General features: G+C 34.8%; 1 protein-coding gene across 1 annotated transcript; it reads left to right on the top strand.

Moving 5' to 3' along the window:
* Nucleotides 1-22,632, top strand: AADAC (arylacetamide deacetylase). The gene is made up of 5 exons (XM_032408340.1): nt 1-150; nt 9,970-10,192; nt 13,314-13,383; nt 14,572-14,743; nt 22,036-22,632. Exons 1-5 carry the CDS (start codon nt 13-15, stop codon nt 22,630-22,632), a joined length of 1,200 nt encoding a protein of 399 aa, XP_032264231.1. The 5' UTR covers nt 1-12.
* The last annotated feature ends 815 nt before the right edge of the window (nt 22,633-23,447 follow it).

The following is a 23,447-nucleotide window of genomic DNA, read 5'->3' as shown; positions in this document are numbered from 1 at the left end:
AAGGGAACCATCATGGGAAGAAAGACTCTTTTGCTTCTGATCATGGGGGTCTTCATGGCATATTATATTTATATACCTCTCCCAGATAATATTGAAGAGCCATGGAAACTACTGTGCCTGTCCGTATGTTTGAAAACTGTAACAGATTTGGTAAGTACATAGTTCTATTGACTCTGAATATTTAACATTTTAATCAGGAGAAAATAATTATTTGTATTATTGTTATTTAAAAAATTTCTACTGTCTTGGAAATTTTGTTCTTAAAGCTTGCTTGAAGACGTTAAAACCATATATATATATATATATATATATATATATATATATATTTTTTTTTTTTTAACTATTCCTTAATGCAGACCCCTAACAGAATGAGTATGGAGGAAGTAGTCAAATAGCTTTAATTTTAAATATTAAAAGACAAAACATAATCTTTTAAATATGAAAAGACAGGAAGACAAAAATTCTTATTCTGAGTTTCATGGCATGAATGCTGCCACAATGAAGCACTTTTTTTTTTTTTTTAAGAACTTCAGAAATGGTAGGATTGAACAACGCAGTGATGAGTCACAGAATTTGTGCAATAATCTTGAATTCAGACAAGAAAATGCATTCGTATTGAAATATTTGTAAACAAGTTCAGCTGGTAAAAAGTCCAGGGCAACAGGATGCACACGATTTCCAGTTGTAAAAGGCTGGACTACTAAGGTGATGGGCGGCTGGTTGGCAGGCTGCTGGTTTCGGCGCTGCCCCTCAAAGACCCGTGGTTCTTTCCTAACAAGGCTCATTATGTGAAATGGAAACCATTTTTTATCTCCTTTAAACATCTCTGTAGTAAATTGCCTTCTATAGCAAAAACAAAACAAAACAAAATAAAACCCAAAATAAAATAACAGTAATTCAAGGACAGTTAGTCTGGGTATTAAACCTTTGGCTCATTATCTCTTTCCTTGGATTTTTTTTTAAGGTGTTTTATTAGGTCTCTTCTGGAATTGAATATAGCTCTGAATAAGTGCAATGCATGTCTTATTTTCATTTTCTTATTAGTGATTTGATCATTTGTAGTAATTTTATTAGCACATGTGTTGTTGGATTTGGGTCAGTTTCACTGGAATATAGCTTCATGTCTTATTTTTTGTAAATTATTCTTGAATTATATTTAAAATATTTATTTTGGAAAAAAATTTAAAAAAAATATTTTTGTTCATAGTTTTGTTTTCTTTTATTATTTAGGTTAATTATATGTGTGTATATAGTTACATATACATGTTTAAATACACATACGGTCCTCTTTGTATATCTCTAAAACAATGTCACTTTCTCTCCTAGTACTTTTTAATCTTTTTCTACATTTTTCCTTCCTTTTGTTTTTCTCATTTTTATCATATATAATACCTTGGGTTTCTTTGAATTTGGTGTTTATTTCTGAAATTATTTTCCTTTGTTTTTAATATTCCTTTTCTAATTTCTACCAGTATCGGTTTTCAGTCACTCCTTTCTTTTGACTAGTGATTACCTCCAAACATCTGTCTATATCTTCCATGAATATGTGCATTTCTCCTTTGTGATATTTCTTCTTATGTTATTTTTAAAATCCATTCTGCAATATTGTGTAATATATTTCACCCACTTTGTAGCAACTGGTTTCTTTATTTTTTTTAAAGATTTTATTTATTTATTTGACAGAGAGAGACGCAGTGAGAGAGAGAACACAAGCAGGGGGGAGTGGGAGAGGGAGAAGCGGGCTTCCCGCTGAGCAGGGAGCCCGATGCGGGGCTCGATCCCAGGACCCTGGGATCATGACCTGAGCCGAAGGCAGACGCTTAACGACTGAGCCACCCAGGCACCCCTGTAGCAACTTGTTTCTAATTTGTTTTTTTCATTTTCTTCATGTGTTGGAAACTGTTATTTTTCATATAGTACCTAGTATCTTGCATGAATATTACATCTACAACTTTTGTATTATTTCTATTTGACTGAATGGCTTTTCCTGGACAAACTATTACAAGAATGTCCTGAGGAATAGAGGTAGGGTCAATATATTTTTTTTCTTTCAGTTTTTGTGCTAAGTCACAAAACTGCTACAATATATACATATATATTTATACTCTCAAAAATGAAAGAGTCTCACCAAATCAAAGACTCTCACAAGCAGGATTAAAACATAATAAGGCTTGACTCTGGGAAAAGTAAAGAAACTCAGAAACTACCCAGGAAGGTTCAGAGGTAATTGGTATCTTCGTGATTATTGATTTGTTATTTTCTTTCTTTTTCTGTGTGGTTTTCTACAGAATACGTAGATTTACCTTAAAGCCTTCAGTCTTTTTTAAGAAAAAGTTGAATTTATTTACTAAATACATCAGATTACCATATAATATGACATCTTTCCAAACCTCTGCAAAATCTATCACACATTGATGAAGAAGCCAGTTTTTTGCCAATCCTCCTTCCCTCCCCCCAAAAGAAAAAAAACCCAACAGTTTCTTGCTTGAATTTAATGCCATCAGGTCCTATTTCGTGCTTCGCTGATCAGTTTGAACGTAAGATAAAGAATAGTAATTCACACTTTTGATAATTCAATGATGAAGATAAATGGAAGTCATGGAATACAATCACCTGTCAACTTGTTTGTGGTGCAGCATTATCTCCTAGAATAGAAATACCAAATATAGTTAACTAAAATGCCAACTCTAATAGATTGCTCAGCATTACCTTGTAAGGACTAGGAGGTTGTATCTAGTCTTGGTAAGAAGTAACATTGTAGTCAAATAACATAACACTATCAAACGCATCCTGGGCTTGGGATTATAAGCATTTGTGAAAAGTGTTTTCCACCACAATACCAGACTGTAAGGTTTTCCTTAGTTGAATTGAGACAATTTTTTTTTAGAATATGTAAAAATTCTTTTTTAAATTATTATGCTCAATTAGCCAACATATAGTTCATCATTAGTTTTTGATGTAGCGTTCAACGATTCATTAGTTGTGTGTAACACCCAGCACTCATCACAACACAATTTGAAGCTTCCTAGGTTTAAGGCCATTTTTTTTTTTTTTAAAGATTTTATTTATTTATTTGACAGAGAGACACAGTGAGAGAGGGAACACAAGAAGGGGAGTGGGAGAGGGAGGAGCAGGCTTCCCATGGAGCAGGGAGTAAGGCCATTTTTAAAAATACTGGTTTTATCATCTCTGTTCTTTGTTTACACTTGGCCCAGCTTACTTCTTTTTGTTACTGTGACCTCAAAGATACACTGGTTGGCCTGTGAAGGGTGAACGTTTTGAGGCCCAATGATCATTTTAGTTTCCAAATTACCAAATACCTGCACTTCCTATGCAAAACCCTAACTTGGCTGCAGCCAATGGCCTAGGTACTGTTTCTTAACTTTGAATGCTCAGAAATTCAATTTTATTATTTTTCCTTTAGGGGCTAGATCTCTGTACGACAGATTAAGACACAAGAAATAATTTTGTCCATAAATTTAGGGATATAAATTCCAGAGTTGGTCAGAATTTTCCCTCTTTATTATTTGATATTTCAAATTTACATAAAAAATTCCGTTTAGGGTATAGAGTTAGTATAAGGAGAGGAAGTGATCCGAGAAGACAGGTCCACTAAGCTATTGCTCTAATTCATCACAGTTCACTAAAGGAAGGACAATGAAAGAAACTGTAAAATTGCTGTGATTCAATTCAGACTCCAGGGACACTGGACATTATTTTTAACACACTGGTAACTTCTTAGTCTTTTGTTATGTATTTATTACACTTCCTAGTAGGATCCAAAAGTTTGTGAGATTATAAAGTCTTTTTACAAAATTTTATACTTAGTACCGCCTTACACAACATGTTACAATTACTATTTTCATAACTAAATTCTTATCTTTAATTTGTATTTTTTTAATTTAGTTTAATTTAATTTGACCATTTTTTATCATTTAAAAAATATTTATTTGGGCTAACCAGCCTCATTCTTTGCAGATAAAATACTTGAGTCCAGTGATTTATGTTTTAAAAGAGGGCCTTATATTTTCTGTACTTAACTTCGATTTAAACCAGAGGGCCAACTAAATTAGCATATTTAGAAACAATTACTCCTATGACACCTACTTTATATCATAGGTTGTAGAAATTTTAAATTTGTTAAAATTAAGTAAATAAATGCTTATGATCTATTACTTTTCTATGGTGACATTTAAAATCAGCAGTCCTGATATTTATGTGATTTCTTCAAACATTTTTGCTAATTGGTTGGAGGGCTTGTACAAAAATCATACCCAGCAGAAACATGGAGGATATTATTTAACACTTTGTAAAAATTATGTAGAAATAAAAAGGACAGAAGATGGTGTGCTGGAGGTAGGAGTCTCCACCCCTTGTGTAATTATAGAGAGGAGCAGGGAGGAGACACCCAAGTGTTGGGGAACATGGTTGGCATATGTGGAGCTGTCTGTTTGGGGAGTATACCCAGAATATGGAGAAGATATGGAGCATACTCATAGCTAGAATAATTGGTCTCCCAAAGCCTGTCAGGCATGGACTAAGCATTTGTAGTTTACTCTATAGGAAGTTCTCCCCTTCTGGCTGCAATTGTAACACGAGGGCAGTCATTTCTTGGAAGTGTGTACTTTTTGTGGGTCTAACAACTGACTTCTCTTTGGGACAGTTGCTGGGCACCAGTAAGGAGGGGTATTTGCTTGATAGTTGAACACCTACCCAGGGGTAGCATGAGTTGGTTGGGAAATGCTGCTGGTGGGGGGATACACCATTCCACTAGACCCTGGGCCAGGCCCAGCAACCAGAGAGTTGGGTTTCTGCTTAGTCTCTCATAGGCATGTAATGATGGTCACTAAGGGACAGCATATTGTCTAGTCGGGAGTGACACCTAGCTCCAGAGTCAGACATGGGCTTGAGTCCCATATCCATCACTAACCGTCTGGATGGACATGAACAGATCTTTTAAGCTCTCCTACCACAATGTGCTCAACTGAAAATCTGGGAATATATTACTACGGATCAGGTCTTAGTAAGAATTGAATGAGTACAAGCACAAATCTGGCAAAAATTAAAAACAATAAGTATAGTAGTTATTTATATCTATCTCCATACTACTGCCTGTGTTATCACTGGATGTTTGTAATTTTTTTATTATTATGTTATGTTAATCACCATACATTACATCATTAGTTTTTGATGTAGTGTTCTGTGATTCATTGTTTCCGTATAACACCCAGTGCTCCATGCAGAGCGTGCCCTCTTTAATACCCATCACCAGGCTAACCTATCCTCCCTCCCCCCTCCCCTTGGATGTTTGTAATTTTTTAAAGATTTTATTTATTTATTTGACACAGAGAGAGAGAGAGAGATCACAAGCAGCAGGAGTGGCAGGCAGAGGGAAAGGGAGAAGCAGCCTCTCTACTGAGCAGGGGCTCAATCCCAAGACCTGGGATCATGACCTGAGCTGAAGGCAGATGCTTAACCAACTGAGCCACCCAGGTGCCCATGGATGTTTGTAATTTTACAGCCGGATACAATTGTATGAAAAAATTTTCCAGCTGAACATTGGCAATACTGAATAAAATAAATATTGAAAATCATGTTCAAGTCAAATTTCTGTAAAAATACCTATGTTTTTTTAAAATTTTTAAAAAATTTTATTATGTTATGTTAATCACCATACTTTACATCATTAGTGTTTGAAAAATACCTATAAGTTTTATAGAGATAGATAAGACAGATATGGATATGCATATGATTACAGATTTGGACTTGGATTAGACATAGATATTAATAACATCTATAACTATATAAATATAGATAGTACAATATATACATGTGAATATATATATTATGAAGCTGCTAGTATTTATCAATCTATCTGTCATCAATCTGTTAGTTGATCGCATGCTGTCTTTTATCCTTTTGACTATAACTAACTTCTTAATTTCAGGAAAATCTAATAATTCCTCAATATATGTCCATATCATAATGTTATTGTTTTTTGGATCAAATTAGTCTGAGACATTAGACTAAATAAAACAGGATAATAACTGGAAATGACCTTTCAATACATGAATTAGAAAATTATAAATGGATTATTATCAGTTTAATTCCCCAGATATTTCACAACGCCTACAAATTAAAAATTTTTTAAATTTTAATAATTTCTTTGATCATTATATTTAATGATACATATATATTATATATACCATTTATTTTGTTGTTAGCTAGTTCGAACATATTAAACTTCTTGCTAATACTCTTATAAAGAAAGAATAGACCACCGTGTTCTGAAAACAGCTCCCCACAATGCAGCCTCAACAGAGCTTCCCAGTATAATTCAGTGTAATTCAACCATAGGGCCTAAGAAGGTTAGTTAGCTTCTAGAAAACTTCTGGGTTTTTGTAAACACTTTAGTCATTCTTTTCCTTCAGGCTTTTGATCAAATTGTCTTGCCTCTCTTAACTAATCCTAAAATTTTTAAACACTCATAATTTGCAGATTAAAAGCACCCACCAGACACTATCTTCATATCAGTCAGTTAGAATTGATCCCCTTCCTCTTCCTACGTCACCACCCTATTCAAGGTCTTTCTTCATTTTGCTTCTTATTGCAGGTTATTTATGTTCACTTTTACCGATAGTCCATGAAAGTTGAAAATTCTATCGGGACGCCTGGGTGGCGGGTGAAGCGTCTGCCTTTAGCTCAGGTCATGATCCCAGGGTCCTGGGATTGAGCCCCGCATCTGGCTTCCTGCTCAGCAGGGAGCCTGCTTCTCCCCTTCCCTCTCCCTCTGCCTCCCTCTCCCTCTGCCTGCAGCTCCCCTTGCTTGTGAGCTCTCTCTCTCTGACAAATAAATAAATAAAATCTTAAAAAAAAAAAAAGAAAATTCTATCCCAGGCATCTTGCATCAATATACTTTCTAGCACTGGGCTTTGCACACACTGAACATGCAGTATATTTTGTGAAGTCAGACCGCATTCACTTGCACTGAAGAAGCTTGCACTCCAGGGACTCCCCTGATGTGGGCCTGAGTCCCTGCACAGACTTCGCTGCTATCCTGACTCCTCTCTGCTTTCTTCTCTAAGGGATCCCAGGGGCATTATTACTCCCAGAACTTTTAAAGGGGACTCCCCTTGGTGAATTTGTCAATCCAGTAAACACTCAGGTTAGAAGTAATTTTGATGTATTTTTTCTTAAAACCCAGGAAGGCTGCAGGAAGTACAGTTTGAGAATTCAATTAGGAGTCTGTAAAAAATGGGAAACTTTAAAAATGAACAATAACAAAAAAAGAGAGTAAAGTGGTAGATTTTGTGATAGCTGAAATGTGAAAGTGTGGTTATTTTAATGACTATTTCTCTGATGCCAGTTTTGTTTTGGTGAATCTGGAGTCTTTGAAGGATACATAGCAGGAACTATGCATAAAGGAAGAAACTAGAGGTACTTTTACTGCAGTTGGGGTGAAAGAAGGAGTATGAAAGCATAGAAAAATCCCAGGTCCTAAAGTAAATCTGAACATAAAGGGAGCAAGAGAGTTCCTATAGACTCGAAGCAAGACAGTAACGGTGTACTGCTTTCCTTGCTAACTGGTAGAGAAGGAGACAGGCCCAAACGAATGCTGTGTACTAGAAGCCAGAAGCTGTGTTAATTTGTTCCATTAAAGAGATATCTGGAATAGCAGCTGCAATTGGAGTTATGACCTGATTAAGATAATTCGGTATTTCTCAAACATTCATCTGTCTTCTGTTTAAGTCATATAGTTGATACACCCTTTGACAAAACAAAAGCAGACCCTAGTTAAAGTGGTAAGTTCAGATTTTAACCAATAATATGTTATTGCAATAGGGAAGTGGGTCAGCATGATTTGAACTCAACTTCAGTTTGTACAGAGGTGAATGGATGTTTTAAAGGGAGAATGGGAATAAGGAAGGGAGCAAGGGCGGGCTCAGGATCAGGAAATGAGAAGTGACAAGGGGTTGGTTATTATACATGCATTTAGGCCCACTGGCAATTATGGAAGTTTGGATTCTATTCTCTCAGTTCTTCCTAATGATTACATTCCCAAGGAATGGCTTTCAGGTCCTTGAGAAAGACACTCCTAAATTGTAGGAGATACATATACATTTCAAAGAGGCAGAGAAAGGATTCACATTGTAAGCCTTCTTTAGTAAGTACCCTCAGAAAGGATGATCAGGGGCTTATCTGTCAGGTGTTGGCTAAAACAAGCAGTACATTTTTGCCATAGCATTGAGCTATGCTAATGTGGGAGAAAGGGGGTGAATGAAGTCATTTGTGCTGAGTGTCTGTGTCTCAACTGGTTGAGGCCCAGTTGAGAAAGGGACTCAGAGGAGTCCAGCTGGTGTTTAGTCAGGGAGAAAATCTTGTGTCATTTTAAGACTTGCACAGAAATTATCACCTGTAAATTTTTCAAGTCTTTTGATTGCGGCACAAATCTTTGTGATTCCCTGGGATTTATTATTGCTTTTCTTTTACTATTTCAGTAGGGAGAGGCAGTTTCAGGTGTTTCTACATGGCCCTAACTTCCATAATACCTCTTGACTAATGGAATAAGGAGCCAAAGTAAGGACACTGTCAGTTGCCAAGTACGTCTATTTCAACTATCCACTGAGAGAAACTGGGAAAATAAGCACAGCTATGGATATTTATACCCTTGGACCCATTTTAATTGGGAATCAATCTAGAACACTATTTCATACTTGATACCCTAAGCTTCACTCTGCTTGATGGCCATGGTGACTTTGGAGTCTCTAGGAATTAATACCATTTCAGAACGAGTGCCTAGTATTCTCTTTCCAAAGTCTGGGTATTCCCCTTTCCCTCAATATTAACTCATCCAAACCTGGTTCTCTTGGGGGAATGCTAGGAGGCAGCTCTCAAAATTGGGTAAGAAACCATAACAATACAGATTAAGTCAGACTTAAAAAAAAGCCACATGTTTAATCAATACCCATAGGAGCTCAGAGAAAATAATGGTTTTTTCTTCATTTCTGCCCTCTCATTCTTGTAGGAGTGCTTCTTTGTGGCATAATTTAATCTGGCATGGAGTTGTGGGAAATGTATTTCCCTGACCTGCCTTTCAGGAACCAGGTGGGGATGATTCAGTATTGAAAACAGATAATTTTGCTTATTCCTTTTGTACCTGTTTTACCTTCGTATAATGGTAAAGAGGACGACCCAACTATTTTTTTTTTTTTTTTTTTTTTTAGAATTTGACCCAACTACTTAATTAATTATCACATGTTTCCAATTTAAGATGGGAAAATGAGTCTTTTTGATTCTTGGAATTCTAACATTATAGATCTTTCATGGTTTGGCTCATACTCACCTCCTGAGGTCCCTTTTCTTTTTTTCATCCTTGTGTGGACCTGACTTCAGAGCTTTACTAAGCTACCTGCCTTTCTCCAATTGCAGTAGGAGTGTCCCTGTGTTTTTAACTTTGGCCTAGAGGGAGATTTCCTCCTTTGTTTGGCCAAACTCTTGCATATCAGAGTTCAGTACTCATAACAGAGTTCACCTACTGTTTGAAAACATCTCCCCAGGTCTCATGTCCAGGCAACTAGTTTATCTTCCTATTGACCTTTGCCAAAGTTCATTGTATATGTCTATGAGACATGCAGTTATGTTGCTTTATAACTGCTTATATATCCATTTCTCCCACTCGACTCTGAGCTTATTTAGAGTAGGGAACTCACCCTGTTTGTCTTTGTACTCAAGGTAGGAAGCATAGAACCTGCCAAGATGTAATACCTCCGTAATTTCTTTACCTTTATTTATATGAGGCAACTATTGTGGTAAAAATTCTGAATCTCCAGTATTTCTAACTGTGTCATTCAGATTCACCTGTTTGACAATCCGATACAGGACTATTGGGAGCATACAGCATACTTCTATGTTCATAAACAACATTGACATTTGATATTTGTAACCTGGTGTACCTCCCCCTTCTTTTAGATTATGTTTGCTGAACTATTGGGAATGAACCATTTCATGAACATTGCAACGTTCTTTGTGAACCTTCAAGAAGTCCCACCCACATCTGATGAAAATGTCACTGTGACGGAGACAACTTTCAACAACATTCCTGTCCGTGTATATGTGCCAAAAGGAAAGCCAGAGAGACTAAGAAGGGTCTTATTTTATGTTCATGGTGGTGGTTGGTGTTTGGGGAGTGCTGGTATGTGCTCTTTGTTGAAAAATCTTAATTTGTCATATAGCGTATATTTTATTAAGATGTTGACTTCACATATCAAGAAGATATATCTGTTAAACATCCCAGAAAAATAACACTTCAGCTGTCTGAAATTCATTTCTTTGGAGCTATGTTAGTTTAAAGGAATTATTTCAGATCTCTTTCTGAAAGGGAATAATGATTTGCTGTAGCAAATCTCAGGTCAGAAGAAAAAGTGTTTCATGAGCTTAGACATTTATTATTAAACTTGTTAATTGCAGAAATGATGGAATGTTGTAATGAAAACCAAAATGAAGTACATGGAATAGTGGATGAGAAATGAGGAAATGGAGATGATGACTCTAGTCTTTCATTTAGCTTAGATAAGAAAGAAATGAGAAAGGTGCTAGATGGAAAAGAAGCCCAGAGTTGAGTAAGGGTATTTTATCTTGATTTTATATAAAAATATATATATTTCATTGACTGCAAAGGAAACAGCCAACAAAACAAAGAGGCAACCCACAGAATGGGAGAAGATATTTGCAAATGACACTACAGACAAAGCGCTGATTTCCAAGATCTATAAAGAACGTCTCAAACTCAACACCCAAAAAACAAATAATCAACTCAAAAAATGGGCAGAAGACATGAACAGACACTTTTCCAAAGAAAACATACAAATGGCTAACAGACACATGAAAAAATGTTCAACATCATTAACCATCAGGGAAATTCAAATCAAAACCACATTGAGATACCACATTACACCAGTTAGAACGGCAAAAGTTGACAAGGCAAGAAACAACAAATGTTGGAGAGGCCGTGGAGAAAGGGGAACCCTCTTACACTGTTGGTGGGAATGCAAGTTGGTACAGCCACTTTGGAAAACAGTGTGGAGGTGCCTCAAAAAGTTAAAAATAGAGCTACCCTATGACCCAGCAATTGCACTACTGGGTATTTACCCCAAAGACACAGATGTAGTGAAAAGAAGGGCCATATGCACCCCAATGTTCATAACAGCAATGTCTGCAATAGCCAACCTGTGGAAAGAGCTGACATGCCCTTCAACAAATGAATGGATAAAGAAGATGTGGTCCATATATACAATGGAATATTACTCAGCCATCAGAAAGGATGAATACCCAACTTTTACATCAACATGGATGGAACTGGAGGAGATTATGCTAAGTGAAATAAGTCAAGCAGAGAAAGTCAATTATCATATGGTTTCACTTATTTGTGGAACATAAGGAATAGCATGGAGGACATTAGGAGAAGGAAGGGAAAAATGAAGGGGGGAAATTGGAGGGGGAGATGAACCATGAGAGTCTCTGGACTCCGGGAATCAAACAGAGAGTTTTAGAGGGGAGGGAGGTGGGGGGAATGGGTTAGCCTGGTGATGGTATTAAGGAGGGCATGTACTGCATGGAGCACTGGGTGTTATACAAAAACAATGAATCGTGGATCACCACATCAAAAACTAATGATGTATTTTATGGTGACTAACATAACATAATAAAATTAAATTAAATTAAAAAAATATATATATTTCAGTTTGTTTTATGCATTTTTAATGTTTATATAAATATATGAAATATGTAATATTTTAATGTATATAATGTTACTGTATATAATATAAAATTTTATGTTTTATTTTGTCTATGTATTAATATTTATTTTATATTATATGAATTTTATATTTACAAATGAGAGATCTATGAATATGTTTATAAACTGAAGGTAAAGATGGCAGTTAATAGAAATACGCTGGAGAAATGGGGGGTGGCTGGAGAATGGAATGAAGTTTGCCTGATCTAGAGGATATGAGAAGAAATTGGACTTAGTGCAGAGGAGAAGTATTAGCAACACACAGGAGGAGAAACACACTTTCTCTGTGACAGGAGAAAAAGAGGTGTTGATGGATATTGATATAGATTGGAAACGTAAATCAGAGCAGTAAAGGATATGATCCTGTCTATCATCTTCTATAAATACAGGTAGTAAAGTCATTAGCTGGCGATGAATGAGGTTTCTAAGGCAAAATCTGACTATGCTATGCCTCAGTCCATTTCCATGAGTCCCTGCTGCCCAAAGCACTTCTTTAAAAATCCTTTCATCAAAGTATTATTAAAGAATGGGAGTATGCTTACCAAGATAAAGGAACTAAATAAGAATAAGCCCTGAAACAAAATGGTATTTTCCTGACGTTTTTTATTTTTCTATTAAAAAGACATAACAATTTATGTTCTAATTCAAAATACAAGAATGACTTTTTATAGTAAATGTTAAATAAAAGCTTAAAACTTAGTGTGTATTTGATATTTTAAGAATATTCAGCACCTGACTTTGGAATCATTTCAAGATAATATCTACTCTTCTTTTCATGGCCCACATGATTTAACGTTTGTGACAACTACATATTCTGATACTTCCCCCATAACACTTTATGATTTCTCCCTCCTCTCATGACTGGCAAATTCTATTTCATCTTACAATTTTCTTATTTGCAAAAGGGAGCATTTACCCAAGCCTACTCATCCCCACTCCACACACATGGTCACCACCGCCCGCCCCAGAAAACACAGTTTTTCCTGTCTGCCTAGAAAATGTGAATATATAAATCAGGTTTTAGCTTTCCTTCCTTCTACTTTTCCTTATCTTTCTCTGGCGGTTTTGATAAAGTCCAGTACTATTTCCATACAACTACCTCCCCATTAAAACCACTCATAGTTTGCATTGCTGCTTTCTGCTTATACGCTTGCCCCTCCCTGCCGCTGTCCCTAGTAGATTGTGACTTACTGCAAGTCAGGGAATTAGTATGAATGTGTTTACTCTTTCAACACCTAATGCCTGCTGAATGAAGGGAGAAGAGATTAATCTCAAAAAGAATGAATTTGGTTTAAATTATCCAGTGTGAAAATGTGGGGAAGGACAAGAACGCTGACAATACATATGTGAAAGGATCACTGAGCAGAACAATTCATGTTCTATAGCTAAGGTGAAATCTTAGAAAAAATTTTCCCAGAACATTTCAGGGAGGAGAAAAGGTATAGGGATAAGCTTTCTGCTGATGGAAACACTCATCAATTCATTTGTCAGTTCCTGATTTTCTTTTCTTTTGTTTCAGCTTTGTTCGGTTACGACTTCCTGTCCAGACAGACGGCTGATAGACTTGATGCTGTTGTCATTTCAACCAAGTAAGATCGCTGCTGCTTCGTCTGCCTTTGGCCACGGACCGTATACAGTCAGATGCTCTCAGTTGTCTTGGTTGTTCCTCGGTTATGCTGGAAGTGTTTCAAATGAAACTGAGACGGTGAGAATAGGCAAAGTGATCTTGACATGACCAGAAAAGAGTCAGAGTAAAAAGAGTTGTATAGTTAGGTCAAACAGGGATCGAACACAGGAAGTCAAAAAATTGTTACAATAAAATTAAACTACTGCATCTTAGGGACAAAGGACCTCTGCTGGATTTCTAGCCTACTCCTTTTTTTTTTTTTTTCTTCAGGAGGCTCTCCACATAGGGCTTAAACTCACGACCCTGATATCAAGAGTCAGAGGCTGACTGAACCACCCAGGCACCCCTAGCTTACTCTTAATTAGCTAAGTAAGATGAAGGCTTTGGAGTCAGAGAATCAAGTTCAAAGCCTGGTTGTAGAGTTAATTGGATGACTTTGTGGCACCTAAATATCATTTTAGCTCAGTTTTCTCAGATATAAACTGGGAATCATATAATATTTTCTATATCATAGAGTTATTTTAAAGATTAAGTGATAAAACGCATTTAAAGCAATTAGTAGAGTGTATTTCATGGTACAATCCTTCATTAAATGCGATTAGTCACCAAATAACATATAGGAATACAGGCAAAATCTATTCTCAAAAAACATTTTAGATCAATAATTAATGAAGAAAACAACCCCAATGGGAATAAATAGAAAAATGAAGAAACTATGAAAAAAAAAACCCATAAGAGTGACTGCATGCCAACTTGGTTATTAGATTAAGCTGGAATATTATAATTCCTAAGCTTTGTTTGCTATGTATTGGTCAGTAATGAAGCATAATGATTACAAAGAAAATAACATTCTGGTAAAAGTTTATTTAAAGGAAATGATCACTTTTTTTTTTCTTAAGTCTAATCCAAGTTTTGCATTCAAGCCTTTACTTGTGGACAAATGTAAAAATTTGTAAAAGCTTTCATATCAATCATTATCATAAGAATGAAGTTTGTCTTTAGATTCATAAAGACCCCAAATACCAGGTTTGCTAAAGAAAATTTTTCTACATTTGATTTTTAGGGTTAGAGTATGCCTCCTGCTCTACACAGATGCACATTTTTTAATGAAAAATAGTTGACTTAAAAAACATTGTTATTCTGCTCACAGCTATAGACTAGCACCCAAATATCGCTTTCCAAATCACTTTGAAGACGTATATAATGCACTAAAGTGGTTCTTGCGCCAAGATGTTCTTGACAAATATGGTGTGGATCCTGGAAGGATTGGTATTTCTGGAGAAAGCGCTGGAGGGAATTTAGTGGCCGCAGTGACTCAACAGGTACGTTGCTTAGGTTTGTTTCTTTTAAAAAATATTTTACACTTAAATATCTATTTCATACATTAACATATTAAAGCAATTATGTTATGTTAATATGTTAGAGATACGTACAGATAAATATTAGAGAACATTTATATCCTGAGTGCTTCTATTCCTACATTCCGCCAGATTTTTTTAAAAGATTTATTTATTTGTGTATTTATTTTAGAGAAAGAGGGAGAGAGCATGTGGGGGTAGGGGCAGAGGGAAAGGGAGAGAGAGCCTTTTTTTTTTTTTTCACTTTGAAAATGCTTTAATGGTGGTGTCTGTATAGCATGTAATCTCAAGACAGGAAGAAAAGCAACTGGACTCACACAGTGAGACACGGCTATCAGAGGACAGGTTGTGAGTGAATAGAGTTCACAGGGCTTCCATGCTTTACTGGGTACCAGACAGGTCTAGGCCCCCTCCTTTTCAAAAGTGCCCTCCTCCTCAGCTGTGGCATCCTGGTGCTGCTGGTACTCAGACACAGGTCGCTCGTGTAGCAGGGAGAGAGAGTCTCAAGCAGACTCTGTGCTGAGTGCGGAGCTTGATGTGGGACTCGATCTCACAATCCTGAGATCACGACCCTGAGATCACGACACTGAGATCACAACCTGAGCCAAAACCAAGAGTCAGACACTTAACTGACTGTGCCACCCAGAGGCCCCTACATTCCGCCAGATTTTTAAAAAAAATAAAATAATAAAATACTCTTTTCAGATCATTGGTTTAAACATAATTAATATGGTCAGCTAAGTGCCACACTATTTTGTTTTATTAGGGCTGGTATTTGTGAAACAATCAATGATACCATCACCATAGCTACAGAATCAGATTAATCCAGGATCCTTCATGGAATATACTAAAACTTGCATGAAAACTGTTGTTATCAGAATTCTTAATTTGCCTATAGACAAAAAATGTTAGCAGGTTTATGGATACTGTTTACTTGCAGAAGGAATTATAAATTTTCAGAAATCAACCATCACACTATTTCTATGACATTTAGCTAAAACTGGGCATCTATTGGCTATCAATTTAAAGTGACGCATAATCATAATTAGTGTAATAGTGAGTAAAGTGTTTTTGATGTTGTTATCCGACCTAAGAAATAAACCAGGCACTGATGGCTTAGACGCTGTGTTCCTGTATGAAAAAAGAATTGCTTGTAGATTTACGAATGAATGTTTGCAATTCAGTAACGAACTCTAATCATAAATATTGCACATAAATTTATTATACAATCAAACCTTGCTGTTGATTTTGTTGATTGTATTATTCATTTTTACACATATTTTAAAGTATATCAATTTTGCCTATTGGTACCTTCAGAATAACCTTCTCATGATTTGTAGGCAAAGGAAAGATACACATTTTGTGATTTGTTACAAATATACTGCAGAGCAGATATCTGCGACTTCCCAGAAATTAACTTCTATATTGTCTAGTCACTGTCACTCTGAGAGGTATCTTGATGTAGTACAAAGGGCACATCAGGAGACATGGATTTTTGAAGCTAAAGAAATGTCCAGCTCTATGACCTTGGACAAGCCACCTAATCTTTTCAAGCATCAATTTCTTTTTACTGTGTTGCATAAGGAACCCTTCCTCTTATGGAGTTTAGACTCCTATAGTGGTTAACTAATGAATTCTGACCCATAATTATTAAAAATCTGGTTAAAATACCTTATACTATTCTGGAGAGCATTAAACTGATAATAAGATATGAGAAGTTTCTAGGCCAAAAAGTTTTTTTAAGGATACAACACACACACACACACACACACACACACACACACACAAGATAAGCCTAGCACTCAATGTCTTCTCTGCTCTAATGGTATATGCCAATCAAAAGAAAACTGTTCAACCAAGATGAGCTAGAGAGTTGAAGTCAAGTTCCAGGGCCCTCCAAAAATGGTGACAATTATGAAGTACTTCTAACTTTAAGTGAGGCCCTGAAGAGATATGGTCTCACTGTCAGGGTAAATGTGATATAGAACAAACCTCATATGCATTTGGAGCCCTGCTTCACATCACCTGGATGGAATGGGGAAATTTCAGTCCTTGAACTTAAATTAAGTTAGTGTGAACAGTTGATATTCAAGTAGACTAGACAGAAATGTATAAAAATACTCCCTGGAGAAATATGGTGTCATTATAGATTTCAAATTATTCCTGCAAATATTTTTTGAAATCAGTATCCAACACAGAATAAAACATATCCAGGCAAACAAGTAAACAAGAAACAATGAAGGAAAGCAAGCAGAATCAACAGACAACAGAAAAACACTTTACAAAATTCAGATACTGCAATTATCAGCCACAGAATATAAAATAATTATCCTAATTTCTTCAATTAATTCACAACCATGATTGCAAATTTCAGCAGAAAAATTTTTGAAAAACTAAAAAATGAAATTATCAAAATAAAAACTTTATGAATTGTTTAAGTTATTTTACATAGCTAAGAGATCATTTATAAGCTGAAAGATGAGTCCTATGACCCATGTATGATTCTGCAAAATGAAGCATGGAAACCCCAAAAAGATAGAAAATACAAAAGAGAAGATAAGAAAATCCAATAGACTTTTAAATGTTATGCCAGAAGCAAAGGGGAAAGAATGGGAGAAAGGAATACTTAAAAATATAGTAGGGCATTGTGCAGAGCTGATGAAAGATATCAAGATACAGATAAAAGAAGCTCCATGAATCTTGAATATACTTTTTTAAAAGATTAAAAATAAATAGCTAGAGAGAAATCTACATGTAGACACAGCAAGGTGAAAGTATAGAAAACCAACAACACAAAATTAAACAAAAAGAAATAGAGGGGTGCCAGGCTGACTTCGTTGGTAAGGCATACAACTCTTGATCTTAGGGTTGTGAGTACATTGGGTGTAGAGATTCTGAAAAAATGAAATAGAGGAATTCTTAGAGAAAAAAAGAGTACCTTCACAGAAGTGCAAGTCATACTGACAGCTTATTTCTCAATAGCGAGAATGTAATTTCTAAGTTAGTGGAATATTATCAAAGTGCAGCAATTTTTACTGTCAACCAAATCCTATGGTGCACAAAAATATTACTTACAAATAAAGGAGATATAAAGGCATATTCAGATAAACCAAAACTAAGAAAACTGCTATTAATGGAACACGGTAAAAGGTGGTTTAAATAAATGTTTCAGACACACTGAAAATGCAGATAAAAGTTTATGATACAGGAAGAAGCAAAAAGCAAGAATGTGGTAAGATGTGGGTAAATCTTAAACTTGGATAGTTTAAAATAATAAGACATATAGAATTAAAGTATAAGAAAAACAAACCATAAGTTCAAGAGTGGAGGGGAGGGCAGATTTTAAGCCTTTTAAGCTCTTTTTATTATCTAAGAAGAAATAAAGACTTAGAATTGGCCTTTGATAACTTCATTTGTTTTTGAGACATTACGAATACACATTATAATTCTTAGGGTAATCATTTAAAGAATAAAAATAGGGTATAACTTATAAACTATGACAGGAAAAAAATAGAATAATTAAAAGGTCAACCAATCTGAAAGAAGTCAAAAATAGAGAAAACAGAAAAGGAGAATTCACAAAATAGGGTAGATCAAAATAAATTTTTTTTGCAATTAGAGTAAATATTAGTGGTCTAAATAATCTGATTGTAGGACCAAGATTGTCAGATTAGAAAGCAGAAAATCTGAAAGTAAATGGATGGAAAATATATATCCTGAAATAACATCTAAAAGAATTGCTGGTAGGTTAAGAAGATTACATCATTACAGAAAAGGTTAAACCACCAGGAAAATATAATAACTCTAAATCTGTATGAAGAAAATATTAACAGGGGGCGCCTGGGTGGCTCAGATGGTTGGGCATCTGCCTTCGGCTCAGGTCATGATTCCAGGGTCCTGGGATCGAGCCCTGCATCGGGCTTTCTGCTCAGCAGGGAGCCTGCTTCTCCCTCTCCTTCTGTCTCCCCCCTGCTCATGCTCTCTCTCTCTCCGTATCTCTGTGTCTCAAATGAATAAATAAAATCTTTTAAAAAAAAAAAAAAGAAAGAAAATATTAACAGAACTACAGGGGAAGACACACATGTTCAAAACCATAATGAGAGATTTAACAATACTTCTTTCAGTAATTAAGAAAAGCAGGCAATAATAATAATAAGGGTATAGAGGACTGGAATAATGATCAATACATTTAACTCAATGGACTTATAAAAAACAGGGAAACAAGCAAATACATGTGATCATTTTAAAAAATTGACAAAGTACTGGTCCATAAAGCGAGTCTCAAAAAAAAAATCACAGAATTTAAATCACACATTTGGACTATTAACCACAATGCAATGTGGGAAATCAATAGGAAAAAGGCAAATAAGAAAATATCCTTCTTTGTATGGAAATTTAAAAAATACATTAAGTACCTAATAGTGACCCATTAATTAATAGAATATATATCTTGCATATGTTCCCCACATTTAGAACAATATTTTTAGGAAATTTATTTCCTCAAAAGCATAGATTGGAAAGGAAGAAAGGTTGAAGTAAGCATCTGACTCAAGAAAAAAAATAGAAGGAAGATAATAGTAATGGCAAGAACAGAAATTATGATATTCAAACAGGCTAGCAGTAAATATGAACAACAAGCAAAAAGTTAATTCTTTGAAAGAACTAATAAGAATTTTAAGTCTCTGGAAAGACAAATGAAGAAGAACAAAGTCAGGCATAAATAATTAACATCAGGATTGAAAAAGGGACAATACTGCAAGCCCTTCAATATGAAGAAGAATTAGCCTTTGATGAGTTAAGAATGAACATCGTAGTCTTTGAAAGACATATTTGAAAAACTTTGAAGTTAAAAAATATTTAATAATATTTAAACTCAATAGACAAATTCCAAGAAAGATATAACTTGCAAAACAGACACAAGAAGAAATGAAAATCTGAGCCATTTTATAACCATTAAACAAATTAAATCAGTAATAAAAACAGTCCTGGTAAGAAACCTTGCTGGCAATTTACATCAAACATCAAGGAGAAATCACTCAAAATAAATACAAAATATTCCAGAGAATAGGAAAACATTGTACACTCTTTTTAATTATTTTTAGAGAAGCATGATCTTTATGACTAATTTAACAAGAACAATTTCAGGAAGGAAAACAATGGCTAAGATATTACTATCATGAATAAAATATTAGAAAAAATGTATATATACTATATATACATATACATACACACATATATATACACATAGATGTATATATATATATACACATAGACCATGACCAAGTTGCTAATAATGCAAGGAAAAGCATATTTGATAAAAATAAGTGAATTTCACCACATTAATAGATAAAGGAAGCAGAATCATATATCATCTTATTAGATACAGAAAAAGCATTTAGTAAAATTCACAATAACAATTATTGGTTCCCTGAGAATAGATGGAAAGTCCTTAACCAGATAAACTACATTGATTAAATGGTATAATTTTAAAGAAATACACACTATTGAATTCCATAGAATGAAGGATGAGAAGGAAGATGGGTGTGCAGTCCTACTGGGGAGGAAGGGTGTGTGGTCAATTCAGGGTATATGGGAAACTCCCTACCCTTAAACATAGTTATATTTTACATTTCTGTTTTAGGAATTTCTATACTTGATTTTATGTGTATTATATTTAAGTACAAAGACAGTTTTTTAAAACATATATGTTCAAAGATTTTAGCTACCTGTCAAGTTCGATTTATTGGCGAAATATAAAATATTTTTGTATTTCTTCTTAACTCAATCTAAAATCAGCCACCTGTTAGCTACTTATTTAATTACTACCACACTTCTACTAATGTAAACTGTTCTTCATACTAGATACTGAGCTAAAAGGAGTGTGGTAATCTTACATGGGACAAAACATTGAAATGATTATTTAAATTCAGTACATTTTTCCAACATAAAACAATTATTTTTACATAAAACAATCTGGTAATGGACTTATAAATATTTTATTTTACTAACTAGATCTAATTACTAACTGTGCTTTAAAGGCAATGAAAAAAACAGTGCTGTCATTTGCTTTTGCTAGTGTGTGTGTGTGTGTGTGTGTGTTTGTGTGTGTGTGTAAAATGTCATCTGTATACCACAGGAAAAAATGTCAGAGTGCTCTCTTTCTTCAAGTCTATATTAAGTTTCAAGAAATAGACTTCAATTTAGACATTATACTTTGAAAAGCATCAGAGTACATATGGCTTTAATAATTACTATTTGTGATCTATACTAGCGTATCTCAAGTTTTTGCATACATGAGAATAACCTGAGAAACTTGTTAAAATACAAATTGCTGGTTCCTCCCTAACTGACTTAGTAAGTCTGGGTGAGGACCCAAGAATTTGAATTTCTAACAAATCCTCACGTGATGCATATGCTCCTGGTCCAGGGACCACACTTTGAGAAGTTAATTATCACTGTTAATGAGCACTGGGTATTATATAAGACTGATGAATCACAGACCTGTACCCCTGAAACAAATAATACATTATATGTTAATTAATTGAATTTAACTAAAAAAAATTCAAAAAAAGAGAAGTTAATTAACCTATGAGACACAATAGACCATTTCAATGTTGCAAGACCAAGGAAATGTACATAAAAACAACTGCTAAACTTTAATGCTCAATATTACTGGTTTCCAAATATTTTTGGTCATGTATCTTCTTAATAAAAACCTTCTAGTATACCCCAAATATATGCATATTAATTTATAGATAAATTTGTGTTAATGCACTAATGTAATTTGAATATTTAAAAAACATAAATGTTAAAATGAATTAGACTTTTGCCTAGGATTTGTCTGTTTAGTATCGGAGTCAAATTAGAATTCCTAGTAATGTGATCTTTCCTTTAAATGTTAATGCCTGTTGATATAATAATATATGTACATAAGTTTTTTACTCAAAAAGAAGTGTTTCCTCTGATTGCCATTCCTAGTTGTCAGGGTAGATATTTTGCTTTTTAATCACAGATTAGATGGTCTCTCTCTTCATCCATGAGGAAAGTAGTACAAATCAGTTTATATTCATGATTTAAGACACATCTAATATTCAATACAATATCGAAAATTAGAAAGTTCTTTTAGATATATTTTTGTGGTTTCTGATTATCTTTTTGAGATTCTGGATTTATCCAGTATCAATATATTGTTTTTAAATAAAAATATCTTTTAAATGAAAATTACTATTTGAGCGATTCATTTAAATTATTTTCAGCTCATAGATGACCCAGATATCAAGATCAAACTCAAGACCCAGTCTTTAATTTATCCTGCCCTTCAGACTCTTGATATGGATTTACCATCATATCGGGAATGTTCACATTTTCCAACTCTGTCCAAATCAATGATGGTCAGGTTGTGGAGTGAATACTTTACTGAGGACAGATCACTTGCAAAAGCTATGCTCTTCAATCAACATGTACCAGTGGAATCAAGACATCTGTTCAAATTTGTTAATTGGAGTTCTTTGCTCCCTGAGAAATTTAAGAAAGGACACGTTTATAACAGTCCAACTTACGGTAGTTCTGAGCTGGCTAAAAAATATCCAGGGTTTTTAGATGTGAGGGCAGCCCCCTTGTTGGCTGATGACAACAAATTGCGAAGTTTACCCTTGACCTATGTCATCACTTGTCAATATGATGTCTTGAGAGATGATGGAATTATGTATGTCACCCGACTTCAGAACGCTGGAGTTCCGGTGACCCATAACCATATTGAGGATGGATTCCATGGAGCATTTTCCTATTATGGGTTTAAAATTGGATATAGAATAGAAAATCAGTATATGAATTGGCTAAGTGAAAATCTATAGTAAAAATCTGAGGAGTGGTCCATAAAAATATATAAGCTTCAGAATAGGAAACTAGTGAGAATCAAAGGGTTATGTTTGGGTTGATGTTTATCATCTGTGACCTTTCTAAGTCTGCATAGCCATCATGTCGTTTTTTTTTTTTAAAATCAGAGGGTAACTGGGTGATGGATGTTAAGGAAGGCACGTAATGTAATGAGCACTGGATATTATATAAGACCTCTACCTCTGAAACCAATAATACTATTATATGTTAATTAATTGAATTTAAATTAAAAAATAATTTATATTTCATCTTTCTTGTAGTAGTTGCTAACTTTGTACAATGGCTTTCTTAAGATGTATGAGGGTAAAAGCTAAAACACACTGTTGTTCTATCTGGTCCAGAAGATTTCTGATTATGTCATTGGGATAAAGATTAAATGATGTCATTTGAATGTTAAAAAAAATAAAAAATAAATCAGGGGATTCTTTATTTCTTATCCTAAATGTTGTTTACTTACTTCTGTATCTTAGAAAATATCTACTTTCCTATATTTTTTCTTGCTGCTGTTATTCATTTCTTATAGCTGTAATTAACAGCCCTAGTTTTTTTTTTTTTTTTTTTTTTTAATTTTTTTTTTTTTTTTTTAAGAGAGAGAGAGACAGCAAAAGAGGGAACACAAGCAGGGGGAGTGGGAGAGGGAGAAGCAGGCTTCTCTCTGCACAGGGAAGCTGATGCGCAGCGCAGCTCGATCCCAGGGCCCTGGGATCATGACCTGAGCCCAAGGCAGATGCTTAACAACTGAGCCACCCAGGCACCCCAACAGCCCTAGTTT

Source organism: Phoca vitulina, unplaced genomic scaffold (assembly GCF_004348235.1).
Source record: "Phoca vitulina isolate PV1807 unplaced genomic scaffold, GSC_HSeal_1.0 scaffold10, whole genome shotgun sequence".
In the NCBI taxonomy this organism is placed as follows: Eukaryota; Metazoa; Chordata; class Mammalia; order Carnivora; family Phocidae; genus Phoca; species Phoca vitulina.
The sequence above is the reverse complement of the archived record's forward strand: the minus strand, read 5'-3'. Positions and strand labels throughout refer to the sequence as shown.